At 38.7% G+C, this 27,052-nt stretch overlaps 2 protein-coding genes across 4 annotated transcripts; both read right to left on the bottom strand.

Moving 5' to 3' along the window:
• Positions 1–2,336: 2,336 nt before the first annotated feature.
• On the bottom strand, positions 2,337–9,883 carry sxph (saxiphilin). Of its 2 annotated transcripts, none has more exons than XM_058403978.1 (17): positions 9,664–9,883; positions 9,041–9,201; positions 8,725–8,824; positions 8,424–8,603; positions 7,829–7,994; positions 7,656–7,720; positions 7,315–7,472; positions 7,048–7,234; positions 6,143–6,291; positions 5,872–5,962; positions 5,737–5,781; positions 5,423–5,605; positions 4,417–4,564; positions 4,108–4,190; positions 3,798–3,982; positions 3,036–3,213; positions 2,337–2,944 (listed from the first exon to the last, which is right to left on the bottom strand). In XM_058403978.1, exons 1-17 carry the CDS (start codon positions 9,719–9,721, stop codon positions 2,901–2,903), a joined length of 2,181 nt encoding a protein of 726 aa, XP_058259961.1. In that variant the 5' UTR covers positions 9,722–9,883; the 3' UTR covers positions 2,337–2,900. The 2 variants fall into 2 exon arrangements, with proteins under 2 accessions (XP_058259961.1, XP_058259962.1); XM_058403979.1 differs by having other exon boundaries at positions 3,036–3,210.
• Positions 9,884–10,936: 1,053 nt separating this feature from the next.
• Positions 10,937–25,604, bottom strand: sfi1 (SFI1 centrin binding protein). 2 transcript variants are annotated; one of them, XM_058403976.1, is made up of 32 exons: positions 25,350–25,604; positions 23,914–24,068; positions 23,752–23,823; positions 23,474–23,584; positions 23,081–23,175; positions 22,847–22,964; positions 22,664–22,766; positions 21,488–21,644; positions 21,092–21,253; positions 20,302–20,372; positions 20,092–20,184; positions 19,816–19,913; positions 19,384–19,450; positions 19,082–19,212; positions 18,055–18,136; positions 17,698–17,876; positions 17,520–17,595; positions 17,334–17,429; positions 16,909–16,985; positions 16,719–16,821; positions 16,236–16,332; positions 15,824–15,984; positions 15,653–15,727; positions 14,995–15,069; positions 14,718–14,894; positions 14,332–14,555; positions 13,846–13,977; positions 13,268–13,544; positions 13,016–13,097; positions 12,346–12,493; positions 12,137–12,239; positions 10,937–11,242 (listed from the first exon to the last, which is right to left on the bottom strand). In XM_058403976.1, the coding sequence occupies exons 2-32, from the start codon at positions 24,057–24,059 to the stop codon at positions 11,120–11,122; spliced, it is 3,711 nt and encodes a 1,236-aa protein (XP_058259959.1). In that variant the 5' UTR covers positions 24,060–24,068; positions 25,350–25,604; the 3' UTR covers positions 10,937–11,119. The 2 variants fall into 2 exon arrangements, with proteins under 2 accessions (XP_058259959.1, XP_058259960.1); XM_058403977.1 differs by having other exon boundaries at positions 12,346–12,490.
• Between the last annotated feature and the right edge of the window lie 1,448 nt (positions 25,605–27,052).

Raw genomic sequence — 27,052 nt, 5'->3', positions numbered from 1 at the left:
ATTAGGCAGCAAGTGAACATTTTGTCTTCAATGCTGATGTGTTAGAAGCAGGAAAAATGGACAAGCGTAAGGATTTGAGAGAGTTTGATGAAGGGCCAAATTGTGATGGCTAGATGAATGGATCAGAGCATCTCCAAAACTGCCGCTCTTGTGGAGTGTTCCTGGTCTGCAGTGGTCAGTGTCTATCAATAATATCCTTTAAGTTCTGTAAGTCCTTTAAGTCCTGTCAGTATCCTTTAAGTCCTGTAAGTTGTGAGGTGGGATCCATGATGGCCCCACTTTGCAATTTACAGGACTTAAAGGATCTGCTGCTAACATCTTGGTGCCGGATATCACAGCACACCTTCAGGGATCTAGTGGAGTCCATGCCTTGACGGGTCAGGGCTCTTTTGCCAGCAAAAGGGGGACCAACACAATATTAGGCAGGTGGTCATAATGTTGTGACTGGTAAGGGATTTAAAAAGATCTTAAAAATCAGTCATTCCACTGTCCAGAAAACAGTCTACAAGTGGAGGCCATTCAAAATAACTGGCAACATGTCCAGGTCTGGCCGTCCAAGCAAGTTCAACCCGAGAGCAGAGTAGTCACCAAAAACCCTAAAATGTCATCACGGGACCCACAGCAGGCTCTTGCTACTGTTGATGTGAAAGTGCATCCCTCTACAATCAGAAAAAGACTACACAAGTTTAACTTTCATGGGAGGTGTGCAAGGAGGAAACCTTTGCTCTCTAAGAAAAACATGAGGCCAGACTGAAGTTGGCCAGAGAGAACATAGACAATGACCAGGATTTCTGGAATAATGTTCTTTGGACAGATGAGTCTAAAATTAAATCATTTGGACACCAGAACAGAGGACATGTTTGGTATAAATCAAACACAGGAACATGGAGGAGGAAGTTGACCTGGTTTGGGGATGCTTTGCTGCAGCAGGACCTGACCAGCTCACTATCATAGAAATCACTATGAATTCTACCATGTATCATAGCGTGTGTAAGAAACTACAGACTGCCTCAACCCAGATTCCACTCCACAGTACACATCTGAAAGAGCTCATTCCCCAAAAGGCTTACATATCATATAGAAATATCTTTAATTCAAACCAGTTTATCTATTTTGGTATTTTTACATTGGCTTAAAGCAGCCTTACCAAACATTTAAAACACTTAATCCAATCAATTATTAGTCTGGGAGCGGCAACAAGACATCAAGAACCGACCGTGAACAAAGGGGTATACGTGACCGTGATTACCATTTAGTGTTGCCTGACCATTTGGGTGATAACACTTAGAACAATACCTAGCCAAGGTGTACGTGACCGTGATTACCATTGAAGGACCTCTGGTTAGACGACAGTATCATCCAGTCCTTTGGGAATACACAGTTCTTACACTAATTTACATTTAAAGTGAAACTCATTTAAATTACGCACGGGAAACACTGTATAAAAGGTTTGAGCAGGATTTGTCCTGGGTTCTTTTTGACTTCGATGAACCCAAAGTTCTTTATGTATTTTGTCACTGCGACGCTGCAATAAACTTCTACATTAAGATCTTCGACGCCATCATCGTTTTATTTTTCTTACAGGTGCTTGAAGGACATGTAATAACATCTGTAAAAAAAATAAATAAATTAATGCTGAAGTGGAACTGGACCCTGCAACATGACAATGACCCAAAACATACCATTAAATCCACCAAGGCCTGGCTGAAAACTAAGAAATGGAGAGTCCTGGAATGGCCGAGTCAAAGCCCAGATCTAAATCCCATTGAGATGCTGTGGGGTGATATGAAACAGTCTGTACACACACAGTAATAACTTCCCACCTGAAGAAGTATAGACTGTGCTAATGTTAGTGATGACTAACACACAGTGTGTTACCCTATTCCACTGAAGTCTCATTTCAACCTGAATCAAAGTTCAGGGTGAAGGAAGTGTCCAGTCAGCAGTTTTAATCTCATGGGTCATTTTCTGTTTTTTATTTCTGCACTGCCCATTTCCTTTCTGTCCCCTTGTTTAGGAATATTAAACAGACAGGACCCTGATTAGATAGGTTAACAGACTCAAGCATACAGATTCTCTCTCTCTCTCTCTCTCTCTCTCCCTCACACACACAAAATATTTTCTGTAATTTTGTCATTGATTAATTGCCAGCTGTAATGTAAATGGCAGGGATATAGTAATTCACATGCATTATTGTTTCTATAGTAACATCTCACTGACAGGGACATTAATAGTCGACGCTCTACATTATCTAATAAGAATTGAATAAAATGTGTTGTTATTTGTTATTTTCAAAGAAAAACAATTATCAAAAGTTGAAGTTTTATTCACTTTTATTATCACTAATTGGAAGAGTCCCAAGTGTCAAGTTTTCCACCAGAAGAAAGTCTTGAGGACAGAGAACTTTTCGCTTTCTAGTTTCTCATTAGCATGCTGTGTATGTTGTCTTAACTTCAAGAGAGAATAAAGCAAGGCTAGTGATGATTTTTGTCTATAGCTGCTAAAGCATTAGTTATAGCAGGAACAAGCTTTTCTTGTTGTTCCACATCATAACCATAAGTCCATCCTCTTGGTAATTAATAAATTAAATAGTTGCAATTTGCTGCAGTTAAGAGCACTCAAACAGAGTAATGAATACAATTATGTGAGGAATGAAACACTTCAGGATGCTGTTCCTGGTAAATAGTTCAGTTTGAGGTGGTAAAAGTCATCAGCTTTGTGTCTAGATGCATCACTTCACCCCAACATTGGCTAGTTTCTTAAAACAGCATGCCCTGAAGTGTTTTATTACTTACATAATATGCACCAGCAGTAATGAAAAGATTTTGTTGAGTAATTTATTGAGTAGTAGAGATTATAAAATGAAACAGTCCTGATGCCATAGGATGATGCCTGGTTGTTCACAACATGCTGCACACATCTTGGTTGCAAAACTCCAGAATGTCTGTCAGAAAAAACAAAAAAAACAAAACAAACTTTTATTACACCATTAATGTCATTATCAAGTAATTGTGTGTGTGTGCATTCTAATTCACCTGAATGTGTGCAGTTAAAGATGCTTTCCACTTGTGAAAAGAAATCCTCTCCTAGTATGGTGCGATAGTCCAGGTGATTAGTGTGGACCAGACACTGTGTGGCATCTTTAAAGAGCAGATCACTTTCACCATACTGCTGAGACTCAAACAGATTGAACTCAGAATCTGGACGCGCCTTCTGAGGACAGATAACAATACAGAAATAAACAATTACAGAACATTCTTTATACACTCACCAAAAATGATCAGGAACACCTACTTATTCATACAATTATCAGCCATGGAGATATGGGTCAGCAGCTTTCAGTAATGTTTACATGGGTAATGTTGGTGCCAGATGGGCTGGTATGACTATTTCTATATCTATATATAATAATAAATATAATAATAATTATTATAATCTCCTAGGATTTTCAGTGTCTAGAGTTTACTCAGAATAGGACCAAGAGCATAAATCCATGGACCCAACCTGCCTTGTTGTCAACAGTCCATGTGGGTGGAGGTGGTGTAAGGGTATGGGGCATATTCTGACACACTTCAGGTCTTTTAATATCAGTCAATCATCACTTATTAATGTGCATCCCTTTATGGTCACGATTTACTCATTTTCTAATGGCTATTTCCTACCATGTCACAAAGCAAAAGTCATTTGATTTTTATCGATGTTAATAATACATTATCAATATAAACCATTTCATATGTTTAATGAAAATGGCAAGCCCCTAGAATTATACGACTTCTAATGAAATGATTTAATGAGACCTGTGACTTCAAGAGGAAGTCGTAGATACGAGCAGCCAGTACAGGCCGTGTCATAACAATGTTGGGCGGGATGGCTCCCAGGTTACAGTTCTTCCATTCTGTCAGTGAAGCCCGCTGTCCATCTGCACACAACAGCTCAAAATCCCTGGCAACCAAGCCCTTGGCCCAGCCACTGCTTTCCAGATCTGCCCATCAGATAAACATAAGGTAATTGAGTAGGTGATAATAGTCACAGGATCTTCCACAACTACCACAAAGTTCCAAGAGAAAACAAATCTACAGGTAAATATGTAATGGGAGTAGTTCTCACATTTGATGTTGCTCTCTAGGTTGTAATGCTCCATAAATGCGACATCTCCATAGCTTTTCCCAGTTGGATCTCCAACTAGACACCTAAAACAGAGAGCCATCACCACTCACCACTCAAATATGCATAAGGGTTAAAGGCTTCACTCATGGACCCAACAAGTGGCTCTCTATCTGTCCTGAGAACTAAAGAATCTAGATTATAAGAAGTCTTAATTATAGCAGCCACTTCTCAGCACATCAGTAAGCACAGGAAAGCCTCCCAGTGCTCTAGTTCAATAAACAGTGCATATATGATGTGATATTCTCTCACCTGAGAGTTCCCATATTTCCATAGTAGCGCTCATTGTGGTTGTTGGAGCAACGTTTGGTGGCAGATTCCCCTGTCCCACCTACACACACCTTACACAGACTGCCTTCAGCACCAGGCATACATCCCTTCCAAAACACTTTAGAGTACACTGCCATCACAGGTCCATGATCAGAGCAGTAAGGTAAAACATTCAGTATTAGTTTCTCTAGTACACCGGTAAACACATTATATTATATATTTACACCACTAAATTTACACCTGTATCTAAACTAATATATAAAATTGTGTGTTCACAAATTTGATCAGATAATAGCAAACTTTATTAATTAATATCACCACTAGCTGTTATTTTCACTTCTTAGGCTCATCATACTGCTAAGCATAAGCCGATTTTTATTTACACAATAAGATTAGTAACATTAGTTAGACTAGCTATTTACCCAAACATACTATATCATACTCACGTCTCGTCTCATCTCCTCTCATCTGATCTCATCTGATTCCATCTCATGTCATCTCCTCTCATCTCATCTGATCTGATTCCATCTGATCTGATCTGACCTCATCTCATCTCATCTGCTCTCATTTCATCCCTTCGTGTTCGACAGGTAACTACTTCTTACTCACTGATTCACTTTCAATAAACACTTATCTCTGTCAGGGTCAATGTGCATCCCAGGAACCACAGATGTTAGATATGTTCTTAATACTTGCTTGTTCATGTGAAGTTTGGCAAGGTGATTGTTATTATGAATATATTTGTGTTTCAGTACTTAGTTACAAAACCTGTCAGGCTATGTTTATCATGATCTAACTCAGCCACAACTGCCAGTTTTGTATATGATCTTGAAGGCTAGCTTGAAGGTGATCCTATTTTGTAAATTGGATGAACTGTTATATAGTGTAATTAAAACCAAAGATATACTGGTAAGGACTAAACTGGTTACAGGTAATACTTCTGTTAGGTGCAAACAGCATCTATAAATTTTCAGAAAACTTGAGGTACCTTTGTTTGGCTCACAGGGGGTGCTGTTGTTATGCTCTGAACTCAGTGAGTGCTGGACAGGCAGAACCCAGCCAGCAGGACTGTATACAGGCCCGTGGCAAGAGCGTCGACCAGCGAGATTCCCAACATAGACACTTTTACTGGAGCGCCGTGCCACTGCCACACCATACACTGATAACAAGTCTAGTGGATTTAAACATTTTGTCTTTAAACAAAGGTAAAACATCAGCTCACACACATTATAACCATGTTTGGAAATTAGACAGCTGAGCATATATTGCTTTACTATATATACATAAGGTCCTACAGCTTACCTTTAGCCTCAAAAGGTCTTTCTCCAGTGAATTCACACTTTGTCCCTTATGTACAGAGACATTATCAGGAATACATATATACCAAAAGATGCATAATTAACAAACATTCCATCCGGTGTATAGGATATTATTTACCATAATACTCAGTCACTACAGGTACGAGGCCACATTTTCCTGCTATAAAGGCATGCGTAGCATCCAGGGACACAGCATCCACTTTATCCCTCTGTAGTAAGACAAAAACAACAACAAAAAAACCCCACACTGACCGCTTCATATTGTTCATACTGTGCAGGATGTTGTCTCAACATCACAGAAGAAAACAGAATACATTGTAGGGCAGCTTGTTATTGTTATAACTAAAGATGAATGATGAAAGATGAACAGTTATGTTCATCTTACTGGCCTTGATCTTTTCAATGCAGTCACTCATAGACGAAGCGCTCACGCATACAAGAGGATCAGACTTTATGCTCAGAGCCCAGTGCTCACATTTCTCCTGTTCAGCATGACTTATACAGCACCATCTCACCACACTGTCCTCAAGAGAGCTACCTAAAAACACACACACACACACACACAGCTTTTAATGTTGAGATACAAAGGGCTGATGGACGGATTTTGAATTAGTAGCAGTCTTTGGGCTGCTGAGACCAAAAACAGACAGAAATTGTATGAGTGAGTTGTATTAAGAAATGTATTAGGTATTCAAAAAATGTTTACATCAGTCATATCTGCTTTCATTAAAAAAAAAAAGAAAGAAATTTGAGGTGGACACATAAGAGTTATATACTTTATATTAGCTGTTTGACAACAGAATCAACATGTCACCAGTCTCAGGCTGGATAAGAGGCCTGTCCACATTTAGCCAAGCTAAAGATCAGTCTGAAATGGGGTTAACTAATGCAGCTAAATGAGCTTCCTATAACAGCTGTTTCTTAATTAAACAAACTGTGCTATACTGCCTAACAGCTACATTTAATGCTCTGAAACAATGTTATGTCATAACCTAAACCCCTGAAAAGGCCTGTGATATGTAAATACAGGATTAGGAATATTTAGCTCATTAAAGCTCTCAGCATTAATAATTAAAAAATGATTTCCACTACTCTAAATAAAATAAAACAAAACAAAACATAGGCCCCCAGACTATCCTTTACAGACCTAATTAAAAAAGGCATGTAATGTAAATGTGGATAGTCTTCAGATTTGATTAATTAGCCTACAGAAAACAGTATGTAATTAACCTGAATGGATTTTCGCTAGACAAAAAAGCTCATGCCATTCACATAAGTTTAGGATATAATATACCTTCATGTCTTAAACCCTTGAGCAAAGCAACATAGTCAAGTCCCAGAATATGACTGATGTCTATGCCTTGTTGCAGTATGGACAGTTTATAAGTGACATCTCTGAACAGCAAATCACCAACACCGTAAACTGATGAATCAAAAAGCTGGAAACGACGATTCTCTCTCCCCTTCCAGCCAAATGCTGTCTAATAAACAGAACGGTAAATTATCACCAAAGAAACTGTTAGCAGAACTGACATTAACACGTATACGGTTCAGACATTACCTGAATTGCTGACAGGAACTTTCGAGCAAGGTTTTGGTTGTTTATACGTGTAACCACAGCTCCACCAGGACCACGACCAAAATTACACTTTCTGAAGCTACTCAGTGGTGCCTGCGTGCCATCTGTGCACAATAACCTGTATTCATCCTTCACGCTGTCTGTAGCGAGTTGGGTTTAAGAGTGGGTTTGAGAGTGGCAAGGAGTGTGAGAGGGAAGTAGAAAAAACAAGTATTGTGAAAAACACTACGGTATCAAATTAGAGAGGTAAAGTGTCAGAAGCCTAAGCTGAATGTATTGCGAGTAAGGAAAAAATAACAACATGTTAACGTCTATGCATTAACCATCTATGCTTTCCAGTGCTGTATGATCCACAAAGGCCACATCTCCTGCACCAGAATTCAGGCATCTGAAAGAAAGCAAGTGGTACACAATTTTTGTGTGTACATGTGTGTGTGCTAAGTAAACTATATTTAATGAATATACCCTGGGTGCATGTGCATGTATGTTTTTAAACCTGAGTGCCCCTTGGTTATGGTAGAATGGTTCACTATGAGAGGTCTCACAGTAAAAGTTACTCTGTGGGACAAATGACCTCCGACCCTGGCATCTGGAACACAGACTGCTGAAAGGCATGGTGCCAGCTCCAGGCACGCAGCTGGCATTGAAGAAGGCACTGACAGCTGACAGAAAACAAAAAGCATATTATACACACTGTGGTATACTACTAACACTATTAAATAAAAACCCATCAGCATCTGAAATGTTTGCTCAATAACCCATGCCTTCCAATAATGAATTAACGGTTATCAGGGTACTCCAGCATGTTTTAGCCTAGCCTCTATCTACAACACCTAGCATCGAGCACAGACAAGAATTTTGACACAATTCCCTCTTCTGAGAAAATAAAAATAAAAATAATAATTATTGGAATTCAATAACTGTTTCTGTTCTTTTCTCAGTATAGATAAACATGTCAAACTCTTGTCCATGGTTATCGCACATTCACTGGATGTCATGGATAGATATGTATGAAATAAGAAATAGGCTTTAAAAGTATATATTTATTCCTTGAAACCACCTAATCTTCTTATTACGTAATACAAATACACCTTGACTGAGGGGCTGTCCTTCAGCCCAGGGCAGGAGGTTGTGGGAAAGCAACTGCCCTAAAGGTAAATTCCAGCCTGAAGTCCAGCGAGCTCCACTGTGACAGCTCGTAGTTCCCTTAAGAGAACGGATGTCTATTGAGCTTGTGTTTTTCACTACTGCCACTGCCAGGAGACAAGAGCCTGCAGTATGACACACACACATATTACAGTATTGAAGCAGCTTAAGTGCTTATTTTTAAAAAATTAACCAAGATTGTTTAATCCCAGTTTATTGCATAATGTTTTTTTTTTTTTTTACTACCATCACTGTAGATCTCTTTTGCGACTGCAGCAAGACCAAACTGTTTTACTGCAGAATAGACCTCTCCAGCATCCAGAGTCACAAGGTCAGCTTTATTTTCCTAAAAAGAACAACAGAAAGTGGCATCAAATTAATACATTAGCATTTCAACCTAATATTTATCTCTAGCATATGTGCTGTGATGACAATTCATGTTATCATATAAAAGGGATAAAAAAAAAATCTGAGGACTGGAGACTTATAATGGACATCTAAGGGCAGTTATTACGGCCATAAAACATTATTATTATGTTAATATCTCATGTAAGTAACCTACCCGTATCTTAATGAGGCAGTCAGCAGTGCTGAAGGCTCTCACACACGACAGCTGGTTGTACAATGTGGCTGCAGGAGAAAAAGCGGCTCCGAGTGCTTTAGCCAGGTCTGCACATTTCCTTTGCTCTGGCTCTGACACCACACACCAGCGCATCTTTTTTGCTGTATGACACAGTTTCATTTAACATGAAAGATTTTGCTGTGATACAAGTGCCAACCATGCACCCACCTCTGCTATCTGCATGACAGAACTAACCTCCAGGACAGAACTAACATCATGAAGTATCTACCTGCATCTTTACTTTATTTCAACATCTCTTTAGTGATACACTGATTACGATCACTTACTTTGCAATTCTCACAATGGCAGTACAGTATCTTTGCCTTTGAACTTTTCAACATGCATGATGCCCTGGATTACATCTAAACTGCTCTGATTATGTCTGTTATGTTTGTACTACTCCATTATTGCCACTGTACATGCCCTGTATATGGGTCTGTATTACGTTTGTAGGTCCTGTGCTCATGCCATGCTGTACAAACATACTGATATGAAACAATTAAAAAAAAAAAAGTGGTTGATAGTCCAGCAGGTTTCAATTTTAGTGAGTAGCGCGCACTTACCCCACACAGCAGTGGAGAAAAGGAGGATGACGATTATTCCACAAACACCCTTCATCATGCTGCCTAATTCACTGCTCTGAGACTCACATGCAGAAGTACAGAAACCTCAGTGAACGGCAGGTCAGTGTTGCCAGATTGGACACTTTACCTCCTAAGCCATGTGTTTTTATTTATTGATTGATTAAAAGTAGTAGCAGCAGCAGCTTTTATCATTGGTTCAAAGAAAAACTGAATTGTAAAGGAATTAAAATATTAATTAAATAAAAATAATAAAAAAATATCATACCATATCACTGTTGAATTTTGAAATCTGATTGGCCAGAAGTTATTTTTCTATAACTGCTGCTCTGATGATAATTCTTGGCTCCGAGGCAAATCACCAGTTTATGGTAATGCGCTTAGTCAAAGATGTTCGCGTTTCTATAGTAACACTTTAGACAGGGATTTGTATGGTGTATGCTCCACATAATCGAAACCTAACAATAAACTGTTAAAATGTGAAATTTAACAGAATAAGTTTATTGAAAGAGTGGCAGATATCAGTGTTTGTAAAAAGAAAAAAAAAAAAAAAAAATCAGTAAGTTTCCTGACATGGACTTTGGACTTTCAGGTTTTTCAGTAACATTACAAGAACTAACTTATTAATTGGATTTTCTGCGACATTAAATTGTAATTACTAATGATTAAATGTGGATTATCACTGGTAAATTGCTGTGCTATAAGAAGAATTAAAAAACATTCATTGAAAAAACAAAAAAACATTATAGGTACTTTTATATAACAATATTCACAGTTGTGTTTTATTCCTTACTTATATAACAATTATACGACAGTAATAATCTTTTTAGCTTATTTTAGCCCCAGTTCTCTACATAGCACAGCCCTTATGATCAATTTTATCTGTCTGGGACTATAAGAGCCAGAGAGAAACAGGGTCCAAATATCCACTACTGAACCACTGTAAGGAAAATAGTGATTTCAGAGATGCATGTTTTCAGAGGGAATGGTATTCCGGGCTCTGAGCGCATGTGGAAGGAATCATAGTGTGTCACTGACATCTTGCTTCCAGCTTTTCCAGAACATGTTGTGCCTACTAGCCAAGATTTCTTTTTAATAAGAACTGCAAAAACCAGACCTACACTATAAGCATGTGTTGTTTAGAAAAAGTAAAGTAAGATATATAAATATATAGAAATATGAAAATAGCTTTTTTATTTTCATAAAGCAACACTTACAGATCTACAAATATAAATAAAGATATGTTGAAATTTAGGATGATTAGGATCATACATCATTGTGTTTCCTGACAGCTTATGTTTGACAGATAACAAGAACTTCATTTGTATTTGAAGATGAACATCTACAAGCTTTTAAGAAATTCCTAAATTCATCATCTTTACCTGACCCATCTGGTGGCAATCTAGAAGGGGTGCAAAACGTACAGAATGCATAATATCTACAGTTTAATGTTGGCTTTCAGCAGTTGGTTTTCTATGCTGGTGACTCTCGCAGCATGGCAGATCATGATGGGCTTTCGTTCGGTCATTTTCTCATTCAGAGTAGAAATACGGATCTCTAGCTGTAAAATAAAAAAGAAAAATATTTTATTATTTAAAATCGGTCAGATTGTACCATAGACTCAAAGCACATTTAAACATGATGTAAAATAGTGATTGAATGGAGAACCTGCCGTCTGCAACAATGATACACCCGACAGCTATTATCCTCACAGGCAGATTTACGCTTAAACTGATCTCTTAAAAGAATGCGTGTTAAACGTAACCCAGAAGGATCTTATTTATGGCCGTGCTGCATGTGCACCTAAAAGTTTTTACCTTTTAAAGGTATTACAAATTGCGCAGTTTACATACACCAAATAACTGGCTGTTCTATTTTTCTTACACAGCGTCGACTAGTACAAAAATATTAGTTAGTATTGCAAAAAACAAGCAGTGGGATCCAAATACATTTAAATTTACGGCATTTGGCATCCAGAGCGATGTACAAAAGTGCTTTGAAGTCTCCATAAATGAATACATCAATACTGGTTCGCTAGGACAAAGACTTTTAGACCATCAGTCTAAAAACTCTGTTGGAAGGAATTATAGCATTTTTAAAAACAATAATAAAAAATAAAAAAATAAACTCTTGTGTTAAATACTGATGGACCAATTATAAACAGGACAGATGATATTCAGTGGAACATGTTTATTTACAGACTGTGTGTGTTTAAAACAGAACATTAAGTGCGTTATAATGTTTAAACTCTTAAATGATATCATGCATTTCACCAATTTACTTCGTTTTTTTATAACTATCAAAATCATAGTTATAATCATAAAATCCTATAAGAGTCTGATGTGTACTGGCCTTTAAAAAGGACTACCATCATCTGCCTACTCTTATTTGACTCTCTTTTCAGTCCTTTCTGGGACTGGGATTCAGAAACAACTGAGAAGCATCAGATGAATACCTCGTTTATTTCTCGTATAATGCTCTCTCTTTCTTCAGTATCTGCGTCTCTGCCGGTTGTCTGGAGCCAATTTCTCATGATTTTTTGAAGCTTGCGCCATGTCCTGTTTGGAGAGAGGCAGATCTTTCACCAGGATAAGTGCTTTGCAAAAACAGGAGACAGAAACACCAGCCAGAATAGTCACAGGACATTCAGGACATAATACATACTGCAGCTGTGTTTTATCTTGCTGATATCTCTGCAGGTCGAGTCTGATATTATGTAGTTCCCTGTTCAGAGCTTCAGTAGGATCACTGCCTGTCTGAGGGAGTATGGGCTCTTCGTTGTCATCCACAAAAACGCTTTCACACACACCTACTGGTTAGACACCCAGATAACTCGAAAGGATCCAAAACAAAATTTTATACAGTCCTAAACTATAAACCAGGGATATTGTGGAGGATAAAAACACCCAAATCTTTCATAATATGACATAGCACTTACTCAAAGTTTAAAGTATTTAATAAAATAAAGTAAATAAAGTAAAAGGAGTCTCCATATTACATAGCTTTTTGAATAAAGTTAAACTTTACTGCATCACCTGGACATGATCACTGCATTACAATTAATGACTATATATATATAAAACGTCACAGCCATGCTTACTTGTGTGAATACCATTATATCATGTATTAATGCAGTATTATTTTGAAATATAAAATAGGATAGAAAATACATGTTTAAATTAAGTATATTTTTGCAGTCAAAAATACACAAAAATTGATGTGACTGAAATTTTAAAAAAAAGTGTTGTATCCATCTTTTTACTCCTACCACCTATATTAGTGACTGGAACTATGTTGTTCATATGAGAGTTATGTTTACGTGTGCATGGTTTACTTTGACCAGGCAGGTGAGGGTGGATGAAATCTTGAGGGGAGAGGAGTGTGGGATCCTTGTGTCTGGAACCTGCCTCCTGCACCTGTCAGAGGAAGGAGGCATGTGAGATAAACAACAAAAAGGAAAAGAAAAAAGAGAGCTATGTGGTGAAAAAGTAGAAGAAATAGAGAGCACTGATACTTTGAAAAATGATTAACCATGAAACAAGGTATGTTCCATGCATGCATGTAAAACTATGCCTGCAATATTCACCATGGACTGTGATTTAGACGCAGTAAATGAAGAAGGAGGTAGCAGCACCTCCTGGTTCTCAGCACTATTATGTCTAGTGAGGTTTCCTGCTGAAGCAGACATTACAGCCAAGACTTGAGGCTTTATGTTCAGAACAGGAGGCTGCTGTGATGTGGAAAGAGACAATCCATGGGGCTGAGGCTGGCTGAATGGAAGTGAAACAGAGTGGGAAGGACTAGCTTTTGGATCAGATTCTAAAGGTGATTTGTCACTCTGGCCTGCATGCTGTGGCTGAGCACTGCAAACAAGAAAACAAAGCAATATGGAGGTTACATATAGGAATTCAAGGCATGTTGCAATAGCACAATCTGTCAGTCTTTCAAATATGTATGATTTGTACTTGGAAATGTTTTCCATGCATTACACAATGGTATGGTGGACAATATGGATCCACTGATTCATACAATAAAGCCAAAAGTTTTGCCAAACTCAAAATCATGATCTAATTCATGAGTGTTGTGATTCCCAGTGTATATAGTCATAGCATTTCCTGATTCCTGAATTTGTGTTGTTTGCGATTATCATGTGGGTAAGTGTACCTCTTAGGGGGTGTTGCTTTTTGATTATTGTCTGTGTGACTGTGTCTGCAAGGTTGCAGCAGTTCTTTGGCTGGGGTGTCTAATAAATCAACAGGCCTTCGTGGTTGCAGCCTGGATGCTCGAACCAGCAGCCTGCAGGTTTAATAAAGATCATAAGGTGGCACAACACATCATTTATTATCACAATATTTGTCCTTTGCAATACAGATATCAGAGAAAGCTGTAAAATGTAAATATTCAAATATGTTAAAGCAATGGCTGAGGTACTGCTGAATATCATCTCACAGTCACACTGCCTCATAATTTTCCATAGTTGGTTGCTGTTTAAGAAAAAAAAATAGCTATATAACTAATGATAGTTGTTAAGCAAATTTTAAGCATTTTAGATTTAAGCAAATCTGGTATGCCTACATGACAACCACTGACCACTGATGAACTGGCATGTAATCAGTTCAACCCTAAGTTCATCGTCAGGTTCTTACTTACAGTTTGTTTATTGTGGAATCATCTGCCCTCTGCTCTGTGGCTGGGCTCCTGATTGGTTGGTAGGTGTGGCTTCGGTCTTCAGGCAGGGAAAAGGACACACTCTTTTTTGTTTTATGGGGCTTGTCATTTTTGTTTGTCTCTCCGACTCTGGAGGGTTTGCACAACGCCCTCTGCTTCCATCGCAAGGCGCATCTCCTTACCACTGCCTGCAGCTGCCGTGAACTCTGACAAAACATTTTAAATATACAAACGTTTCTTTTCCTTTTGTGTGACACATTAAGGGTAAGCATTGGTGTTTGAATACCTGATTAAGCAGCTTATCACAAACAATATTAGGATTATGCAGTCCAAGACATATCCCTTTTCCCAAACACATTCATACACACCTGTTCATGGTTGTGGAGAGAAATGTTTGTAGAGAACGCACTCATGTGAGTTGCATATGTAAGGATGTGGGTAACGCCTTCTCGTAGCAGTTCATCTCTGTAGAATTGAGCTGCTGCTGCAAGACGACTCTGTTTTCTGTGGCATTCAGCAACCCAATGTCTCCAGACACAAAGCACCTGAAATCATAAATACACACACAAAAAAAACACAACACTGAATTCTCTAATTGTTAAGAGGTTAAATGTTTAGGCAAGGTAATTGCTGTTCAGGTGTTACCTTGGCTTGTAGGTTCAGGGACCAGTGCCAAAGGGCCATCTCTGTTAGCTCTGCCTCTCTTCTTCGGCTCTGTAGCTGTGCCATATATAAATATACAGGGGGAGATGCAAACAATCTCCAGCGGATCATTTACATATGTTTTGGTCTTGTCCGATGTTAATGGACTACTGGTTGGAGGTTTTCAGAACACTCTCACAGGCCCTTAATATAACTATTGTTCCCAACGCATTGTTATGGGACCTTTGTTGTTGTTTTGTTTCCTGATTTATATTATTTTTTTTCTTTTCTACCAGGCATCTTGTGTCATTTTGTAACTCATTTAACACCTTTTCATATGTCTACAAAATTTAATAAATAAATGGGTTTAAATAAATATACACGGGGGGAAAATGGGACAAAATCACGTTGAGAATCTTGAGAAACATTCGAGAAATTCAGTTTATTTTGACATTTTTATCTTTTCATGCTATAGTTACAACTCATAGTTACAACTTGCTATAGTTACTTTGTTGTCTGTTTATATTGTAAGTTGTTAAGAATATTCTATATTTGCTGATTATTTTGTTTTTGACTCTAATACACAACAACATTCTATATAATGTTTTAAACACAAAGTTGCAGGTGTCTAAAGTACAAACAATGAATGTATAGTACTCACCTGTGCTTTCCAGAGGATAAAAAAACGCTGACACGTTCTTAATCTGTGTAGCTCATTGCTTCTGTTTTTCATGACCTAATACATACACATATATTCAACATAAATATATCAGGACAATAAAGATGAGTATTACAGTTTAATACAAGGTGGTAAAGACTGACTGACGGACACCTGATAGTTTTTGTGCTGGTAATTTTGCAAGATCCAGGCCCTGAGACTTCTTTTGAGCAGGATATGGCGGTGATATCTACAGGCTTTCTCCATAGACAGTCTCTCTTCTCTCACCTCACTGCACTTCACTCTCCACCTCCTAAGAACTGCCTGTATCCGAACTGCCCAAAACAAACACACGCAAACACGGTTCTGACAATAAACCTCAATAACTAAATTATTTTTTGTAACAGAAAGTCACTGAAGTTATTGGTATGTAGCCAGTGTTGGTTGATAATTTTATTAAAACATGTGTTGCCAGCTAAATGAAACACCTACATGTGTACAAAGAGAATAACTGACCCAAAAGGAAAGCTGGGGAATTTATAGTACTGAATATTAAAACAAGCAAAAACTGGGGTACAAATCGCACCTCTGTCCAGGTGAAGTTGAGCTCCTCTCAGTGCTTCCTCCTGCTGGTGATGATGAATTGCTTTGAATGCTGATCTCTGATGCCAGGCTAACAACACCTGTGCATAAAAATAGCAACGATATCACTTAAAATATTAAATAATATTTTAGTGTCACTTGTCAATAAGGTTAACCATAGCATCAGTGTCTGAGACAGAACAGTGGAAAAAAAAACACATCTTCACATGGTTTATAATGCTAATATTTAGCAAAAGCATTCAGGTAACTTTAAGCATATGGTTATGCCATACATTCATTCACCATGCATTCATTCATCTAGTCAGGGCAGGGTAAAGTGAATCCAGTGCCTATTCCAGGAACAAAGCAAAAATACAAATTGTACGAGACCCTGACAATTTTTGAAGAATACTAATAGTTTTCATCAAAAGTGATAAACATCTAATCTCCCCCCACACTACAGACACATACAAGCAATCAAGAGCACCTTTGACAGTAAACTGTGTTGATAATGACACTTTGCTCGTGTCTCTTTCTCTCTTTCTTCCGCTAACAGACGTACATTCCTCCTCCACAAACACAGCATCCTCCTGTAGTGAATATAAGCAGAGGAAAAAAGGTGCTGATCATAATAAAAACCAAATATTTACATCAGCAACAAAGTGTAAGTTTAATACCTGAGCAGATGTTCCTGATGTTGTTGGTAACACTGTTCTACACTTTGAGCGATCTGCTGGGCCTGTACATGGTGTTGCTATAAATGTACACACACACACAGATGATCTTGATATAAATCCTTTTTATGAATCATTTTGATATGTTTTGTAATTGTTATATAAACTTTGAAACTAATGAACTTTTAATAGTAACATTTATGCATTTCGACTAACATTAAAACTTTATTTTTGATTTCTGTTAATATTTTTCAGAAACTTTTGATTAATCGATTATTAGAAGCTAAAAACATTTATAAAACCAAAACCCAGATCTAAAATTGTCCCTGGTTCCCGAGAAGGTTCCTGCTGTGGATTTGCGTTAGCATCAGTGCAGAATATTGTCCATTGTGGATTGTCTAAATATTCTTTCTTTTCGAACACTCTACCTTCCATGCCTCAAACATGTGCTTGAGTAACCTTCCTTCATAGTGTGCATCAATTTGCATCAACCGCCTGTTCTTCTCTCTTCTGCACTCGACATACTGAAAAAAACACAGACAATCACACTCCTATTCATTCCAACATACATACTGTTGAAAACATCTGCAATAGTTCATATTATCTGCCAATACCTCACGCCAGCAAATCAGAGCTTTCCTCATGCACTGCTGGCTGTTATGGACCACTGCCTGCTCGAAACGTCTCTGACTGATGAAGTACACACGACAGTTGAACACAATTTTAAACACCCACCCACAATAAACTCATACTGACTGTGCAATGACCCTAATTCCAGTATCTGTATCATACCTTCTCTGGATGTTGCTTACAGTGTGTCTCCACTGCTTCAGAATTTTGCGCAGAAGAGTGTGAGTGTAAAGTGTTGCAGCTTTTGTTTGTTTGAGTCTGTCCTCTCTCTGCTGAAACATCCTGCACAGCCACTTAGACCAGGCACGGGACACACACGCTCGCTCATCATGCAACACAGCCTGAGGAAAATATCAAGAGCACATTGAAAAATAAAGTACAGGTTTGCAGGAGTGTTTATATAATGTGTGTATAGCATCAGGTAAGATTGTATTAAAAATTACATATTCAAACGTACATACAAAAAAGAGACTCCTGACTCCTATTTACATAGTTATTGATGCACGTGTGTCTGTTTACCATTCTCTCTGCCAGTCTCTGGTCTCTCTGCTGAACACAACGTTCCCACCAAGTGTAAAAAGCCCAGCTGTACATCTGCTGTCTATACAATCAACAACAACAACATGCACACAAAAACAGACCTCAGTAAGTTCTAACATGTATTGGGTACATGTATATGTATAGTTCACTTTCACTAATAGAATAACTCATTTAGAAATATATGAACCAGAAATTTATTGTTAAAGCCCTTGCTGACATGTTTTTAAATGTGTATCTATCACTTTACCAATGTTAAAATTAATAACTACTTATACTTTGTGGACATGTCAGATCACTCGAGGTACAAAAGCAGAGTGAATAAAAACATCTGGACTTAAGTCTCGGTGTTTACTAAAGAGGGGAGCTGATGTCAGCAAATTCCTAGTTAAGATTAAGTTATGACATTACATAACCCCAAAATCATCTTACTAAACTCGAAGCAGCCACAAGAAAATGGCAACTATGCCGTATCTGTTCTCCACTACCAAGACTAGCCCTTCTTGTTAGTAATTTGGATGCGTGAAATATCCTTAAACTTTACATCAAATAGGAAGAAAAAATATTTGAGATATTTTACCATGCTGTGACCTTAACCCTGTTTGGGCCAAATCTAATAATTCCATCTCCCAGTAACAATAACAATGGCATATAAATCCGACAAATATTCAACCACTTCTACGCCTACTGAATCTCAGGCAAATGCATGAACAACCCTGCAACAGAAGCATTAAATCTTTCAACGTTTTGGCTGGACTGAGTTTATTGGGATCATGTTGGAATTAAATAATGTCTGGTATTCATGTACAAATGTATTCACTGAAAAACTTGACATTGTTGAGACAGTCTTTGGCTCAAAACTGCAGTCAAAGCAAATGAAACAAATATTCATACACTGGCAGGAACTTTAAACCTAATAAATGTTATTAAGACACACACACACACACACACATACATCTGAATTCAGGTCCAAATTTGTCATGTTATGTTTACTATTTCACAGACTCACTGATGATACTGTTCAGCTATTTCTCTCCTCTCCCTGTTCTCGAGTCGTTGTATTGTAAACTCTGTCCAGGATTTCACACATTTTGGAAGGATCCGGCTTGCAAACCAAGAGTCAGCACACAACTCTAAACCCTGCAACACACAAACAAGGAAAATAGGTTCAATATCAGTCTTTTACTATGCTAATGCCAACTGCACTACTGAATGAACATAGTGTTTTATGACAGAGAAGGTGAACATAGGATCACTTGATCTAACTGTGGAGGAAGAGTGTGTGATAAAACTTCAGATTCAGGCTGGTACCTGCATGTGTCTGTGTTCTTTGCAGGTCTTCCTCCATCTCTGAAGGTAAACTCTCAGCAGTGCAATTCTAATGGTAAAAACAAAGATCTTTTACACTTCCATAAGTGCTGGTGGACTGGCACACCTACTAAACATGGGAATTAGCTGACTGATTTAAATAAGCCGCCTTTGAAAAGGAAAACACTGGTGCAAAAAAATAGCTTTAAACCAGTATTTATTTAATCGGTCCTCGGAGACCCTTAGATGTCAACATTCCTGTCATTTCTCAAATATCAAATATTCAGTGATTACTGATTTCTGGGACTTTCGGATGCTGGGAGATGGCAAAAGATGTATGGGAGATGTATGGAGATTCCCAAGGACTGGTTTAAGCCCAGGGAGTTTAAAACAACAGGTTTTCATACTTGTGATTGTTAAATGTAAATTATGAACCTGTTATAGTTCACTGCTATAGTCATTTGGGGCTGAACTCTCCTTTCCTCAATCTGCTCCAAGCGCATCTGCCAATGCCTCCAATATTTCATCACGATCTGCAAACAACCAACAAATGATCTAAAGGTTCGATCACAAATCAAAATAAATGCAATGCTAAATGTACAATCACATGGAGTCAATTGTTTCAAGGTGTAACTTTCAAGATAATAGAGATACTACATAGTAAAACTGCTAGAGGATTTGTCATACATAGTAACAATTAGTTTCTCTTACTGTGTGCCGATGATGCTTTGCACTAATAATCTTGTTGAACTGATGAGTTTTACAGCGGGTGGCGTTTAGGGAAAAGCCTTTAAACCCTACACGCTGAAAAAGTAAAGAAAGAGCAAAGTGAGAATCAGAGAATATTTCACTCATGTAGAAAATGTGTATGAACACCTGGTATTAGTATATCCAGTACTGCACAGCTCATATGTTTCTGACCAGCAGGTGAAGGTGTCGATGTTGAATGGCAATCTGTTCTTGTTTGGCCTTCACAGAGCACATGTGCACATCTACAATTCAGTTCAGGATAGGGTGGTGTACAGAGAAAGATTTTAAATAAAAACAACCAGATGAAAAACACATGTTTCTACAGAGATTTACTGGATTCATCCATCATCATTTTCTCCCTAATGACCCATCAGGCAGCTCTCCCATATCACACAGCAATTATCAACAAGGAATGGCAAAAGCCATCACCTGCTTCCTCTAAACCAGCCATGAAATATCAGGGGCAGCGTAACACACTAGGAAAATGATATTTACCCACTTCTGCATGCATGAGCTCACAGATGCCTCGTGACTGGCTAATGTCACTAGTGACAGGGTGATAGGGGAGAGAGTATGCCACCTATCCCTGAGAGCACAGACAATTTTCACCCTCTTAGGCTCTTGACTACAGACAGCTGTGGCATGTGATGTTGCCACAGTCAGCGTGGGCATAATTGACCCTGGGTGGGAAGGATGATGTGCCACATTCTGTATACAAAATAAGGCACATAGGTAGCACTCTCCTCCAAGAGCATTCAGCTCTCCTATAATATTATGTGAGCAGTATTATCCAATGGCATTGGCTGGCTTCCAGTCTCAGCAGAAGAATGTTAGCCCAGCCGCAGCTCTCCAGAAGAAATAACTAGTGGAAATTGACAAGGATCACATTTGGAGAACACAAGCAGATAGAAATGTATCATAAATGCATTTCTAAAAATAATGGAAATAAATGTAAGGATACATTCTCTCCAACGTGAGAATGCTCGGCGTTGAGTGGCATGCAGTGCTAGATTCTCTGCAATCTGTCCTTTAACTCTGTCAGTCTGTCTGTCCTGCAAAGCTCTGTGCCATGCACACCAGTACCTCCTCAACACAGAGCACTGCCATACACTGCTAGCCACAGCTGCAAAACATAAGCACATTATAGTTTTTTTTTTACTATAAGATTTTCCTGGCACTCATATCAAGATGGTGAAGCTATCCACTGAACTTACAATGAGACACTGTACTGTAATTACAGCAACAATCAATATAAAAGAAAGATTCAAAATGAAATAGCTTTTCAGATCTCATGAATAAACACTGTGCTTTTTTTTCCAAAGTGGGGAGCTCAACACAAGTAAGGGAGGTCTGGTACCTTTTGCTTCATTTTGAACTGTCTTGTGTTGAGTGTGTGTGATCCAGCATTGTAGAACACGTCTCTGGATTCGATGGCAGTACTGAAGATGTGCTCTGGCTTCTTTCTCTCTCAAGATACATGTCTGTGCATATTTCTTTTTCCATTCCAGCCATGCCTGCAATTAACACAGATCAAAACAGTCAAATCTAAAATTTTTCATTAAATTTTATTCCATTGTCTGTATCCGATCTATCATCAGGCGAGCCTGTGCCTATCTCGGGCATCATTAGGCATCAAGGCAGGATACACCCTGGACGAAGTGCCAACCCATAGCAGGGCAAACACACACACTCATTCACTCACACATTATGGGCAATTTAGAGACTCCAATCAGCCTAGAAGCATGTCTTTGGACTGTTGGAGGAAACCGGAGCACCCAGAGGAAACCCACCAAGCACGGGGAGAACATGCTAAACTCCACACACACAGTGAGCGGGAGAGAGACTCAAACCCAGGGCTCTGGATGAACGTGCTAACCACTAGGCCACCGTGCCGCCCAAATCTAAAACATGCATTTATATTATTTTATTATATAATTATTGTAAATTCTGTGGAAAAAAGATGGTCAGTAAAAGAAAATCGAATTACTCCCATGCACACAGACAATGTCAGACAATGGGCAACTGAAGACAGGGAACAGGGCAAGAAACAGGTTCACAGTGACAACTCTGTCTGTGGTTTTTGCCATATCAAGTCATGTTTGCAGTGAACAGTTACCAAATGTTTTCAAATTCATTCATTGGGGGCTCTTGAGTGGCCCCCCTGTGAGATTGGGAATTCAAAATCCTGATTATGTACAGCCAAAAGTGGGTGAGAGTACAAAATGAGCTATATTTTCTGGATGAAAGGTATTAGTTTCTCCCCTGTCATTCAGAGCGACACAAAACCAACTGTGTGTTAATGTATGCATTAAAGCATGTCCATCTGCTCAGTAATGCAGCATGAAAAGCTGTTGAACTCTCTGGCTTTGCATATCTCAAAGGAAACAGCCTTGCCTGGTAGCTGTTCTGGTAGCTACTTGATGGATAGATGAAGAAATTGATACAAAATGGGGCCCAAATCTAAAAATTCCAGTTGCAAAGGAAATATAACACTCCTCATTCTACACACACACACACACACACACACACTTACTCTGCTCTGTACAGTTGTATTCCACTGCTGTAGAGCCAAGTCTTCATGCTGATGCTCTGTTCTGCGTTGCTGTAGTGCACTATGCCACACATTCCACACCCGCCTATCACGCAACACACAAATAAAGGTCTATAGGTTTCCACAGAATAACCCGTATCTGACTGAGACAGATATAAAACTCACCCAATAGCAGTGCGTCTGTGGTGTTTTAAGGCTGTGTCATACATCCTGTGCTTTAAGCGTCTCATTTCCACATACAGCTCCCAGCCATCCCACACGACACGCATCCGACACCGCGTCGCTGCAACACAGCACACAATAACGCACGTTTATGCAAAGAGCTGATAAGGTAGCATCTATCTTCATCTATCTATCTTCAGTCACATGTACTGTGATTTGCTGCGATGCATCCTATACCATAGACAAATGCGATCTGCAGCTTTTTTTTCTCCTCTTTCTTGATAGACAAGTATTCACACCAGGCTTGGTACATTTTACTGTACAGGACATACCTGCAGTAAGAAGACAAAAGACAACAAAAATTGTTCTGTTAGGATTTGAAGTTTTGATGTAGATCTCTATCATCTGCATATGTGCTTGAAAATAGTAAAGTCAGAAATGCAATTTGAAACATTTAGCTCATAAGTAGGCACCAGTATGTTTTAACATTACTAAACAGTGTCAAGTGAGACAAAAATTGGATATGACTAACATTAAATAGAGCTCATAAAGCTAACAAGAACCACTGAGCATGTTTTTTCCTGTACAATTTTCATTTAATAACAAATTCGATCTCTATTAAATACTCACTTATACTGACAATCTGCTCTAATAGACAGCGTCCACTCTCTTCTGGCATGCCACCACTCATCTTTCCAGACCCTCAGAACCTTCCTCAGGATGACCTTACTGTGGTGAGACCTGGGAAATGAAAGCCAATTTAAAATCTATTCACACAACTACCTGGGTGTTATTGAGTTTTATAAGTAGTACTAGCACTAGTAATAGTAGTTGCTGTAGTTATTATTATTATTATTATTATTATTGTCAATACAGTTCAATAGTGGTATTGTGACCAAGAACTGGACCTGGCCTGTGATGGAGTGATTCGTCCAAACGTCTTCTGAATCCAGAGGTGAAGGAATTTCCGTGCAAGATGCCTACACAGAAAATCCAAAGCAGCTTAGTTTTGACACAATCCTAAAAATCACCTAGCTAAAGGGCATCCTGTTGCATTAACGATTACTAACCGTATCCTGAGCTCTTTGAGTCGTCCACCTCTGTTCCATGTGTATCCCACTCTATAAGTGATTTTACGGACTGGTGTATTCCTCACCAAGCCCTTTGGAGACATGCCCTGTTTCTGTTTTCCACATTGTGTTTTTGCTTGGTGCATTTTCTTTGACTGAAACAAACAGCAGGCATATAACAGTGAATATGAGTACTCGTCTATTATTTAGAAATTACATTATTAAGCTAAATTAATTTGTGGATGACATTCAGGTGAAGCAGACATTTTGAAACTGCTTCACATTTGTGTTCCAGGAAACACCTTATACACCAGAAATGGGGAGTACAGGGAATAAAAGCAACAAGATCCTCTTTTTACGAACAAGAAAAATCCATAATCAGAACTGCAAGTGTGACAGTTACAATAGGTTTTATGAATACAAACCTCACATTACAGCTAGGTATCATTATTTGTCATGCTGTGACCCTTATACCTTCCAATATACACTATACTGCCAAAAGTTTTTGGACACCCCTTCAAATCATTGAATTCAGGTGTTGGGTTTGGTCCCTTATTTTTAGTGAAAGGAACTCTTAATGCTTCAGCATACCAAGAGATTTTGGACAATTTCATGCTCCCAACTTTGTGGGAACAGTTTGGGGATGACCCCTTCATGACTGCGCACCAGTGCAGAAAGCAGGGTTCATAAAGACATGTATGAGCAAGTTTGGTGTGGAGGAACTTGACTGGCCTGCATTAACTCCATAGAACACCTTTGGGGTGAATTAGAGAGGAGACTGTGAGCCAGGCCAAAACCGGGACATCTGCCTTTACATGCACATGAATTTAATATGGAGTTGTCCAGCCCTTTGGAGCTATAACAGCTTCAACTCTTCTGGGAAGGCTTTCCACAAGGTTTTTGGGAATTTTTGACCATTCCTCTAAGAGATGCATTTGTGAGGTCAGGCACTGATGTTGGACGAGAAGGCCTGACTCGCAGTCTCCGCTCTAATTCATCCCAAAGGTGTTCTATGGAGTTAATGCAGGCCAGTCAAGTTCCTCCACACCAAATTCGCTCATCCTTGTCTTTATGGACCTTGCTTGTCATGTTGGAACAGGAAGGGGTCATCCCCAAACTGTTCCCACAAAGCTGGGAGCATGAAATTGTCCAAAATGTCTTGGTATGCTGAAGCATTAAGAGTTCCTTTCACTGGAACTAAGGGGCCAAGTCCAATCCCTGAATTGAATGATTTGGAGGGGTGTCCCAAAACTTTTGGCAATACAGTGTAGATCTGATTACTGACACCAAGCACCTGCAAGTTCACATAACTGACCAATAACTGATTTCCGTGTTGCTTTCATACACTGTTAGTCACTGGGTTACAAAGTCTGAACAAAGAAAAGTATTTATATAAATGTTTTAGCACTCCTAGAGAGACTGTAAAGAAACAGTACCTTGGATGCTTTCTTCACTGTTTGTTCCTGAAGGCGCTACCTAGACAACTTCATATAGACAGCACAGCGAGAGCAAACGTTTATTGTCTTTTCTCCTTCTTCAGATTGAATTACGTGGTAAACCACACACATGAGGTTCAGATGCATGATTTAGGAATGCTTTAGTGAAGTTTTTGTGACAGCCATCACACATATCCATTTCTACAGGAGACCCGAAATCTACAACAAACCATAACTGCCGCGTCCGCGCGTAAACATCCGCCTGCTTCATTTCACAATAAAAGTCCAGAGTCATGTCTGCAGTCCAAAAGCTCAGTCCTGCTCATATTAGATGTACACTATATGTGTTCTTATACACTAAATATGTACTATAACACGAGGAAATAAAAAAAACGACGGTATATATTTTTGTTTTCTAGTTTTCCAGTTAATGTCATGGAATATGGTATTAGTTCCTGCTATTCATTACTTTACGATAGCTATAAACAGTTCCCTTGTCAGCTTATTTTTTCTCTCTTTTCAGGTTAACAAAATACAGCTTTTCAAATCACATGGAAACAATTAACTTTACTGAAGACTCCACCGTATCGGAAAACATAAAATTTTAGCTTTCTGATTGTTACAAAATTCTGGAGAAAAATGATAAATAAATACCACACCATATTAACAATCAAGTTGTCTTTATTTGTCAAATACACATTACTGCACAGTGAATTTCTTTTCTTTGCATATCCCATCCTTGAGGGTTGGGGTCAGAGCGCAGGGTCAGACATGACGCAGCACACCTGGAGCTGGGCGGGTTGGGGGTCTTGCTCAAGGGCCCAAGGCGGTGCTGGGGCTTGAACCCGGATCTTCTGGTCAATGACCCAGACCCATATTAACAATTACACAGCCTTTTAATATTGAGTAAACAACCAGTATTATTGTCAAAGCTGTGATGTTACAGAAAATAAAGCAACACCTTCTGACAATGAAAAATTTAATAGCACTGTGCTAAAATAAAGTATACACCATGTATAGTGTAATAATTAGGAAGTAATGACAAAAGTTCAATATTTGCTTATGAGCCTTCAATCTAAGTGGATCCAACCCTGCCTGAAAAATGCCCCTGGAGGACAGTGTATTCCTGCCTTGTGCCTGTGTTTCCCTGATAGACACTGGATCAACTGTTGCACACATCAGGACAGAGGAATCACTGAGGAGCAATAAATGAAGCACTGGTTATTTATTGGTGGAAAAATACAACTCTGTGATTACTTACCATATGTTTGGATATCCACATACATAACACTGTAAAAGTGACTTGTTATATAGACAAGATGACATTTGTAAAGTATCTGGAGGTTGGCCTTCACTGTGACTCTGACTAAGATAAGCGGGTACTGAATGTTTATGAGTGAGTCAGTGAGTGAGTCAGTGAGTGTGTGAGTGATACAGTGGTGAAGATTCAGTGAAGAAAAACTGATTCATAGATCGAAACAGAAGAGTACATTTTGTTAGACATCTTGCCTTGCCTTGCTCTGTAGTCCTACCCACTCAGTTATCTTAGCAAACATACTTTTCCCTCATTTATTACACAACCGCCCAAGGTAAGTGTGGGGACATGGGGGATTAATTCTGAAGTATTTATACTTTAGACTAAAGAAAAAATAAAATAAATAAAATTCTCAGTATTATCCTACTATAATGTCTATATTCTCACT

This window comes from Hemibagrus wyckioides, linkage group LG11 (genome assembly GCF_019097595.1).
Source record: "Hemibagrus wyckioides isolate EC202008001 linkage group LG11, SWU_Hwy_1.0, whole genome shotgun sequence".
NCBI classification, from domain to species: domain Eukaryota; kingdom Metazoa; phylum Chordata; class Actinopteri; order Siluriformes; family Bagridae; genus Hemibagrus; species Hemibagrus wyckioides.
Note: the sequence above shows the minus strand (reverse complement) of the source record. Positions and strands in the feature narration are given on the sequence as shown.

Bases quoted from the DNA above. Each gene is read 5' to 3' on its own strand.
- sfi1 (XM_058403976.1), bottom strand. From the start codon at position 24,059: ATGCACCAAGCAAAAACACAATGTGGAAAACAGAAACAGGGCATGTCT. The intron at 16,822-16,908 runs GTATTAAACTTA...TATTCACTACAG, and splicing joins CATCAGGAACATCTGCTCAG to GAGGATGCTGTGTTTGTGGA. The intron at 15,070-15,652 runs GTGAGTACTATA...TATATGGCACAG, and splicing joins TTATCCTCTGGAAAGCACAG to CTACAGAGCCGAAGAAGAGA.
- sxph (XM_058403978.1), bottom strand. From the start codon at position 9,721: ATGATGAAGGGTGTTTGTGGAATAATCGTCATCCTCCTTTTCTCCACT. The intron at 8,604-8,724 runs GTAGTAAAAAAA...GTCATACTGCAG, and splicing joins AAAAGAGATCTACAGTGATG to GCTCTTGTCTCCTGGCAGTG. The intron at 3,983-4,107 runs GTGAGAACTACT...TCTGATGGGCAG, and splicing joins CCTAGAGAGCAACATCAAAT to ATCTGGAAAGCAGTGGCTGG.